Here is a 10,073-nt window from a genome sequence, read left to right on the forward strand (position 1 = left end):
CTAGTCCTACAAGAAGATAAGGCGTTCTCGCCGAAGTGTCAATGATGCAGCTATTAATGGGGATTATTAGAACCGCCGTCATTCTCCACGCGCCTGTGCGTCGCTTTTGCCAAGAAACAACCTGTTGTAAACACAAGACTTGGGAGAGGCGCCGCTCCCAGAAGACCTAGAGCGGAGTTGCAGCTTCAGGCGGGCGGATCGCTCAACGAGCGCCTAGCTCAGCTGCAAACCCGACGCCCTACAGGTGGCAGGGAAGCCCCAGCTCCTCCCCAACGCAACCGTGGACTCGAGTCAGCCGCCTTGCCCGCCGCCACGGGCCGCCGCTCGCTTAGCGCTTCCTCGGCGACGAGGCGCGAACTTTCCCCCTTCTTTCTCTCCCTTTCTCTTTTTTCCGCCGAGGGCAACTATTTCGGCGGAGGGAGGGGAAAGAAGGAGCTCGAGCAAGTGCGAAAAAAAAAAAAAGAGGGGGAGGGGGAGAGGACGCAGGCAGGAGCGCGAGGGCGGTTCCCCGCTGAGCGCCCGGCCTGAATGGGAGCCAATCGCGCTGCCCTGGCCTCTGCCAATCATCGGTCTCCCTCCAATCCCACCCGCGCACATTTCCAAACTCTGGTTCCCAACCGCGCCGCTCAAATGTGCCGAACGCTCTGCCAATCGCTGGAGGCCAGAGCGGGGAGCGGATGGAATGAGCAGCCGAGTTGGGAAGCGGAGGAGACAAAAGAAGTTAAAGAGCTGCTTAATCGCTCCATGTTTGGCAAGGCGGCGGCGCTGGTGACGGTGGCGGCGGCGGCGGGCAGGGGGAGGAAGGCTTCAGCCCCCGCCGGGCTGGCCCAGGCCCGGGCTACCCCCGTGCGGCTCCATGGGCCATTGGGCGGCGGTGGCGGCATGGAGCCCGCGCTGAGTTGCAAGAGGAGCCCCAGCCTGCGCTTGGCCGACTCCCTCAGCAGCGGCAGCGGCGGCGGCGGCGGCGGCAGCAGCAGTAGCAGCAGCGCCACCGGCGGCGGCGGCGGCGGCTTCCATCCCCTGCACCCGGGGGACTTGGGCTCTTCGGACCCGGTTGCTACTGCCCCCTTCGGGCCTGAGCACGTGGCGGCGGCGGCGGCGGCGGCTATCAAGCTCAGCCCGGCTAGCCCCGAAGCGACTTTTGCCGCGGCCGCCTCTTTGCAATCCACCGGGAGCGGACGTGGCGCCAACAGCGCGGCTCCCGCCTCGGCTAGTCAGCCTTACGCGGCGGCGGGCAGGGAGCTGGCCCTGCGGCGGGAGGCGGGCGTGCGGGGGGATCCGCCGCAGCTCCACCAGCCCCCGGCGGCCGCCAGCTCGCCCATGTTCATCTCCTCGGCCGGCACCTACGGCGCTGGGGGGGACCTTCATGCCGCCGTCTTCCCGGGCCTGCACGAGCACCCCGCCGGGACCTCCGGTGGGCACCACTCGCTCAACGGCCAGATGCGCTTGGGGCTGGCTGTGGCTGCCGCCGCCGCCGCGGCGGAGTTTTACGGGCGCATCGAGCCCTTCCGCCCTTCGCCCGCCGTCGCCGCTGGCTCCGAAGCGTCCTACGGCCCTGCGCCGCACGGCTATCCGGTTAACTGGGCGGCGGCTGCCGCGGCTGCCGCCGCTTTACAGCAGCAACAGCAACACCACCGCTCTCACTCGCCTGCACATGCGCATCACGGGCCGCCGCCGCAGTCGCACCACGCGGGCGCCGCCGCCGCCTTCCTGCGCTACATGCGGCAGCCCATTAAGCAAGAACTGATCTGCAAGTGGCTGGAGGCCGAGGCGGGCGGCGGCGGCGCGCCCCCCTGCTCCAAGACCTACAGCACCATGCACGAGCTGGTCAACCACGTCACGATGGAGCACGTCGGGGGGCCTGAGCAGAGCAGCCACGTGTGTTTCTGGGAGGAGTGTCCCCGCCAAGGGAAGCCCTTCAAGGCCAAGTACAAGCTGATCAACCACATCCGCGTGCACACGGGCGAGAAGCCTTTCCCCTGCCCCTTCCCGGGATGCGGCAAGGTCTTCGCCCGCTCCGAGAACCTCAAGATCCACAAACGGACTCATACAGGTGGGTGGCTTCTTTCCTCGTGGCCGCCTTTCCCGGCTACGTCCCGCCACGCGGAGCTCGGCTTCTCTTTTCTCCCCTCCTCTCTTCTCCCCTCCCCTCCCCGCCTTTTCTCGTTCTCTGCGTCGGTTCAGACATGTGACTTTTTATCATGAATAAGTAATTTCTTGGGCGCGATCGCTCCACATGGCCGCGAGCGAAAGTGTCCCTGATACATCTATATTATGCCGTATCTCCGCGTGTGTGGGAGGTGCGGGAACCAACTTCAGAGCTCCAGCTGCGAGGCTCGGGCAGCTGGCGAGCTTTCCAGCTCCACAACACTCTTCGGCAGGCAGAGGAAGAGTGCTGGGGAGATCTGGAAAAGAAGCAAATGCCCGGGGAAGTGAGAAAACCACAGGAGTCCCCAGGAACCAAGAACGGGCGCTTTCTAAACTTTCTCTTCTCTACTGTCTTGTGAAATGGAATGTTGTTGGGTTTTTCCACTTAGCGTAGAGAAAAAAAATGTGACACGTCTTTCATGTGAATCCAGAGAGGCAAGTATGGTTGAGCCTGTAAGTCTTTGGGTTTTTTGGGGGGGGGGATTGCATTTTTATTTTCAAAATTTAGGCATAATTCTTATTTGTGCCTTTGTGGTTCTGGAGTGTTTTGGAGCCGTTTGATGGAAAGAGATGTAACGGATGTCTGCTGACCGAGGGGAAATTTTTACAGCGATCTCCAGAAGTGGAGAAGAACTCGTGGAAGGTGGGACGAGAGGGCCTGTGGGCTACTAAGGAGGGGGTGAGGCTTTTTAGTGGAACTGGGTTTTTTTTTTTTTTTTTTTTTTTTACGGCGCTGTTAACTTTTACGGCTTGGTTTTGATCTGCGACCGCCTTTTTGATTTTCCTTAAAAGGCAGTTGGGATTTACAGTGGCCCGTAGACAGATATTATCCACCGGAGACGTTTTATGGGGAAGGTGGGCAGCGCGGCAGGGGAGTTCACTTAATTGTTTTCGTGATTTATTGTGTGTTTGCTGCAAAGAGAGAGCCAGGCAGACAAGATGCAGTGCGCTTTGCAGCCGCCAAAGCAAATGGCCCCAGGCGGCAAGAGCAGTCGATTTTTAAGGGGGCGAATCTGCCCGACCATAAACCCATCTGGCTGCACTCAGCTGCCTCCTGTTCTTGCGCAGACTTCTCGGAGCCCTGTAGGGAAAGGCGGCCGGGGGGGGGGGGAAGGGGAAGCTGCGCGTGTCCCGCAGGTCGGAGAATAAATGATTCTTGAATCGCTCCAGCCCAGCGGCGGGATCTTTGCAGAAACTCTTTGTTTCTCGTTTTCTTTCTTGCCGGTGCTCGGCGGAGAGGCCAGGTAAGTTGGTGTGTGTGTGTGTGTGTGTGTGTGTGTGTGTGTGTGTGTATATCCAACTGATCTTCCCTCAACCGCACTTTGGGGGGGCTTCTCTTTGGGCCCCCCGCCACAGACGGATTGGCTGTTTTTTCAAGTCTTACCGCCCCGGGGTAGCTGTCGCTGAGAAGAGGCTGGGAAGAGGATCCCTTTGGCGCTAAAGGGAACCGGAATGGTGGGCTCGGACTCTGCCTGCTCGGTCAGCTCTAAGGGACGGAGGCGAGGAGGAAACGAACCCGAGGTTGGCCGACTGGAAAAGTCTCAGGAGAGCCGGCAAAGGAGCTGACGGGCTCTGCGGGCGCTGGTCGCGGTGCGTTCTTTCTCCTCCGAGCAGCGTTCCCGGACACCAGAGCCAGCCAGGATCCCGATAGAGGAGGCTCTTCCCCGCTCCAAGGAAGGAATGTATGCCTTTCCGTGCTGGGCTCAGCCTGTTCGCCGCCTTCGGGCTCAGGCAGAGGCAACGCTACGGGTTAGGCGGAAGGAAGCCGTAGCTGGGCCAGAAGAGCGGCCTCCTTTCCCGGCTGCTTCTCCCGAGGAGGCGGAGGAGGAATCGCTTCCGAATAAAGGCGAATATACCTGTCCCAAGATAATGTTGGGGGATCAAATCTGGGTCAGTCACCGGGACCAGAGTTTTTTTTTTTTTTCTACCAAGCTTTCGGACTCCTGCTGGAGCCCATCCTTGGGACTTCTCTCTAGCAGAGTGTGTGCTGTTCTGTGTGTGGTATTTACACGAGGCTTCTTGTGTGTGGGTTTTTTAGAGGTTGGGTGGGGTAGATGCTGGCTTTTTAAGTCCTTGCCTGATCTTTGCGTGTGCTGCCCAGCCCTCACCTTCTAAGTACTTGATATGCTGGTGGTAAATCAGCATTCCTGTTTACTGACAGAGCCCCCCCCCCCCGTTTCCCAGGCTTCAATCACTTCCCTGGCTGTTTTTGTGCCTGCTCGTCCAACAATCTTAGTAGCCGCAAAAGTCTGAATGTGTTACCTTCAACTCTGCAGCACTAAGACCTTTTCCTTTGACTGAAAGCTGGAGAAAGCTGGGTTTCTCAGGGCGCCGGAAAGACTCCTTCGGATCCACCAAGTCCTCTTCATTCTTCGGGGGGGGGGGGCGTTTCGAATGTTTTCCAGGAGAAAAGCGGACTATTTGCGAGCCTCTGCAAGCCGCGAATTCGTCCCGCCGGGAACAACGCCCCGACCCCCCACTATTCATAGCTACCGGAGGACGGAGCGAAAGCCCAGCGGTGCTGCTGCCGTTGCGCGTCCCTTGCCCTGAACTTTCCTCAGAAAGGAGGGCAAAAATCAACACAAGGCCGGCGGAGGCCTCTCGAGTTGGGATATTTGATCTTTGTGGCTATTATAAGGCTTCCCTTGAAACGCGGACCCCCCTTCCCAACCAGGAGGGATTGAATGCCAAACGCGCCAGGGAAAACACGCGAATGCGGGGGGGGGGGGAAGCGAAGTCTCAACGTGGGAACGCCTTAGCTCCTATGGGAGGATGTCTGCGAGAAAGGCCCCTGTCTCCTGAGGGAGCCTCGTATTGCAGGACTGGCTGGCCACGAGTCGCCTTCTCCCCAGGCGCTGCCGAAATCCCGGGTGGCGGAGGGCTGACACGGCTCAGGAAGTCTCTGCGCCGTCTGAACGATACGCAGTAACATTAGGAGAGGAGCGTCGGTGGGGGAACGGACGAAAGCGCCAATTTCGTTTCCACTTGCTCTTTTCTCCTTGGAACTAGGAGGCTGGGCTGGAACTAAGAAAGCGCCGCTTGCATTCGGGGCCCCTGCAAGAAAATATTTGCCTTGGAAAAGGGTTTCCCGTGGAATGTAGCGCCGGAAAGAGCAGATGGTGATTGTTTGCCGTAGTAAATAGGAGAAAAGCCTGCGGTTCTAGCTGGCATCCTCACCCCGCAGAGAGAGTCCCGTTGAACGGTGGGGCTCCCTTCTTGTGGCATAGTCTACCTGGTGAAAGATGCCACCTTTGCCTGTTGTTGGCTGCAAGAATTATATTTTCTGTTCTACCCATAAAATAGCAAAATAAGGCTCCCCCTTTCATATATATATATATATATATATATATATATATATATATATATATATATATATATATCTTTAGCAACAAAAACATTTAAACCTATTCATTTAGTTAATTCAATTGCATGAAGAGGCAGATTATTTTGCCTTCCACTGTATCTTTTACAGGAGAATTCTTGTTACCGTGGCACTTCTAAACAGGGGAAACTTAGAATTATGTCTGAATAGACAGCCTGAAGTTGCACTTATTATTAAGCTGCAGTTAAGCCTACCGAAAGGGAGTCACTATAGATTTCTGACATCACCCACTCCCCTGAAGGTGAGATACTTCTTGGACAGCAGACCCCTTCCTTTTATGAGGCTACTTGCTTTGCTCTTTTAGTGGATCGTTTCCCCAATCATTGGCAAGCAGTAAAGCAAAGCATGACAGAGGGGAAATTAATGCCTTCCTATTTGAGCAGGCAGCTGGCCTGAGAACTTAGTGGCTTAAAAAAAAAATACTCAGTTATATGTTTAAACAGCTGCTCTTGGAAGAAATTATGGCCAAATATTTTTTCTGAAGGTAGGTCAATTTTCCTGGGTAGCTTTTCCAAGCCCTTCCCTTCTTTAATCTCCAATTAATCATTTTTAATAAGAATGCAGAGCAGAGATAAGGAGCAGCTTTAGTTTTGTCCTAGAAGTGTTTTTCTCTGAAAGTCAGGTTGTGTTGGATCATTGTTCAGAAGATGTTCCTGGATGGATTGCGCTTTGGAGCAAATCTAAACCTTGACATGCTGAACTTATTACTAAGAGGTGATAGTGGTGATAATGCTGAAAAAGTGTGCACATGGCAGCAGGGTGGGGGAGGGGGATGAGAAAGGATGAAGAGGGAGAAATGGCAATATAATGTTCCATTTTTTTATTTTTTTTTTTTGGCTCTGTTTTACAAGTTGCTTTAAACCTTCTTCGGCTGGAGCTTGGACTCCACTATCCCAGTGTTTGATTTGACATGCAAATGCAAGCAGGTTGGCTTTCATCCTTTCTTTTCACAAGGAGACCTATTATAGATGTTTTTTTGTCTTTCAGGGGAGAAGCCTTTTAAATGCGAGTTTGATGGCTGCGACAGGAAGTTTGCCAATAGCAGTGACAGAAAGAAACACTCCCATGTCCACACCAGTGACAAGCCATACTTCTGCAAAGTCAGAGGCTGTGATAAGTCCTACACACACCCGAGCTCTTTGCGAAAACACATGAAGATCCACTGCAAATCCCCACCACCTTCTCCTACCCCAGGATCTCATGGGTACCAGCCTGTGGGGACAACCCTGGGTGCCCCCCTTTCCCCACTTCAGGACTCAGGAAGGGGTCAGCCAACCAGCCTTTCTCCTCAGGTCACCAATCTCAATGAATGGTACGTTTGCCAGGCCAGTGGGGTGGCCAACCACCTCCATACCCCATCCAGTAATGACACCTCTTCTGAGGAGGAAGATGAGGAGGAAGAGACTTACGGGAACTCTGAGTCAAGAACTATTCATTAGAAGTCTAGAATGGCATAGACACGTGCCATTTTTGTTAACTTGGTCTATTTATTAACTAAATGAAACCCTATGGTGTTTGTATATGTAATTAATTTAAGTCATTGGACTTATCTCTTTTTTATTTTATTAAAAAAACTTTTTTTAACCAATCTGGATTTCAAGAATGACCCAACACCACATTACTTTTCTGCCCCCACTCCTACCAGTCTAAGGATAATAGGAGAGGTTCAATGCATAGCTTGATTTGCAATTTATGCACAGCCAGTTTGACAGTCCCATGAAAATGTTTTCTAAAATAAAACCAGAAATGTGGCTTATGAATGCAGTATAAGTTAATGGATGCTCTTGATGCCAGGAATCAACTTTATAAGCTTGCTCACCAAGCTTTGGAAGAGTTATTTGTCATTTGTAAAACTGCCATTTATTTTTTATTTTTTATTTTTTTTTACATTCATACAATAGTAATCTCTTTATTTAGTTCACTGCCTTTGGTGTGTTTTTTTTTAATTTCCTCAAGATCTCAAAATGGAGCACATGAATATAATCCTTGAACTGATGTTTGCATCAGACTAACACTAATGTTGAAACTCTCACCATTCCTAGTTATAATTGCTCCTTGAAGGTTAATGCTAAGGGTGCTTAAATAGAAGATTGGGCCATTGCTTTAAATGCTGCTCCCTTCCAGGTAAAGATTGTTGAGGGAAGGAGTGAGTGTTATAATCCCAATTAAAAAAGATTTCACAAAAAGCTGGATTTTCTAGATTGGGTCCCTTATGCTAAATATTTATATTCAGAATATACAGTAATTTGCATTGATCGATTGGCTGGCCTCAGGACCTCAGTATGTTTTTTCATATCTTTAGGTCCTTAGTTTTACATGTGTCATTTTTTAAAATAATTCTAATTTTTAAAACTTTCCTGAACTCTAATTTTGGGACTAGGGGAAAAATAAACTACTGCTAGTGTTGGTGTAAATGCTGCAATTATTTATTATTATTTTAGGCATTCAAGGTACGTGAAAGCAATTTTCTCACTGCTTTCGGTGGTATTTATAGGCAACTATTTTAGCAGGACTCATAAGTTCTCCTTTTTTAAAATATTCCACCCCTGCCTATTTCTTAGTTGAGACCAGGAATCTAAATATACTAGCCACGCTGACTCAAAGTATAATAGATTTATGAGAGAGCAATGTTTGGGAATGGAACCCAAAGTAAAAGGTTGGATCAAACCTCTCCCTCTTGCCAACATCTTTCTTTTGAAAGAGTTGTGATGCTGGAGAAACACATTCTTTCTGAAAGAATATTTTTTACATGAGCCAGCTTTTCATCCTTGTTTATACAAAGGTTTTATAAGGGATTTCATATTTCATACCTGTAATTATATGCAATGATTCAGTGACCAAAGTAAATTGTCATAAATGGATAAATGGAATGGGGTGGGAGTAAAGTAAATTACCTTTGGCCTCGCTGCCAAGCCATTCAAGGAAAAGGTCATGGAACACTGACAGATTCTGATGTGGTTGGTAAAACAGCTCACATGCAAAATGATGGTTCATCATAAACACCCTACAGATTTTCTAAAGAGCACTAATTTATCCTCAGAGATCACTGAATAAGGAATTGGTTGCCTACCTACGATTCCCAGGGCTTGTAGAAATGAGTGGGAGATTTTGTTTTTTTTTATGTGCCCAGATTGTAATATGTAGTCTTGTCATTGTTATAAATTGTTATGTGGAAGTGATTTATTTTGTACAGCTAAATTAATTTATTTTTTTTATTTTTAGATATCATTCCATTCCCCCATCCCCTTTTTCCTTTTTAAAGCATACAGAATACACCAAAGAAGAATATTATACTTTTGGTGAAAACTGTCTATTATTCTGTGGTTTGTTTTGGAGAAAATCTCACCCTATTTTTCAAGTTACTTGAATGAATAATGTAATGTGAAAACATATCCTTTCTGCATGTCTGCTGTGCAGTGTGTTGATGTTTAGTAGTTTATAGATATACTTGTTTTTAGTCCAGTGCATTGTGCTGTCCATCTGAAAGCTTTTAAATGCCCTCATCATGTTGTTATACAAAGAAAAGAAAGGACAGTTTAATATCTATACCTATAAGTATATAAAGGGAACTTGAATACAAACCACTTTTAAACTTATGTTTCCTTGTTTTCCATTTCTTTATTCGGAACCCATTCAGATACTAAGAAAAATAAAATGAAATAAGGCACAGAGTTTCACAAGGTAATTTAAGTATGGACATGCTTTATTTTGGGAAAAATGTCTTGCTGATTTTAAATGCATTATTTTTAATTTATACATTTTATTTTCTTGTCCTTCTCTTGGAAAGAAAAATTGCACTATTACAAGCCCTCGTGTTTTGCTTAATGTGAAACTTAACATCTTTAAAGGTACAGAATTACTAGGCAAAAGATACTTTGTTCCAATGGACTTACTTCCAAATAATTGAGGTTAACATTGGGGCTGTAGTATTCTTTATCTATTGTGCCATGGCTTTCTCAGCATTTTTTTTAATCAGGTAAAGTACCTCCTTCATATCTGTTAATCTGGTCATACATAAGTAAGAAAAGTTAAAGTGAAATAAAAATATTCTTCTTATATCTCACATTTGTGCTTTATTGTTTGAAGAGAGATGAAGAGGACTGATGATAATATGAGCTTCAGTATTTTTCCCATCTTGGATGCAAAAATAAGCATAAATACGGAATAGGATTAAAGCATTCCTAACCAATATTATTTCAAAGGTCTGTGGTACATTATTGTAAAACAATTTGGTACAATTTATTTGACCAACTTAACCTTTAAAATTGACCTTTCAAATTGCAGTCTAAGCCAAGAACGAATGAAAAATCTGATAATGAGTAATATATACCCCTCGCTATTTAAAATATTACAATATGTTTCCATCTAATTATAGTGTGATCACAAACAATGGGAGATAGCTCTTAGAAATTCTTGGAGAAGTTAGGGGAGTGGTTTTAAGGCTTTATTCGCATGACACAAATAAAGCTTCTCCAAACTTATTTCCTAACTGACTGTTCCGAATGTAACGCTGTAATTCTCAGCCCGGGCGTTGAAATGGCCG

The 10,073-nt window shown here is 48.5% G+C and overlaps 1 protein-coding gene across 1 annotated transcript; it reads left to right on the forward strand.

Moving 5' to 3' along the window:
- Positions 1–695: 695 nt before the first annotated feature.
- ZIC5 (Zic family member 5) lies at positions 696–9,552 on the forward strand. Its single transcript, XM_039337641.1, has 2 exons — positions 696–2,053; positions 6,518–9,552. Exons 1-2 carry the CDS (start codon positions 745–747, stop codon positions 6,967–6,969), a joined length of 1,761 nt encoding a protein of 586 aa, XP_039193575.1. The 5' UTR covers positions 696–744; the 3' UTR covers positions 6,970–9,552.
- The last annotated feature ends 521 nt before the right edge of the window (positions 9,553–10,073 follow it).

This window comes from Crotalus tigris, unplaced genomic scaffold (genome assembly GCF_016545835.1).
Source record: "Crotalus tigris isolate CLP2741 ecotype Arizona unplaced genomic scaffold, ASM1654583v1 scf7180000017685.4511686, whole genome shotgun sequence".
NCBI classification, from domain to species: Eukaryota; Metazoa; Chordata; class Lepidosauria; order Squamata; family Viperidae; genus Crotalus; species Crotalus tigris.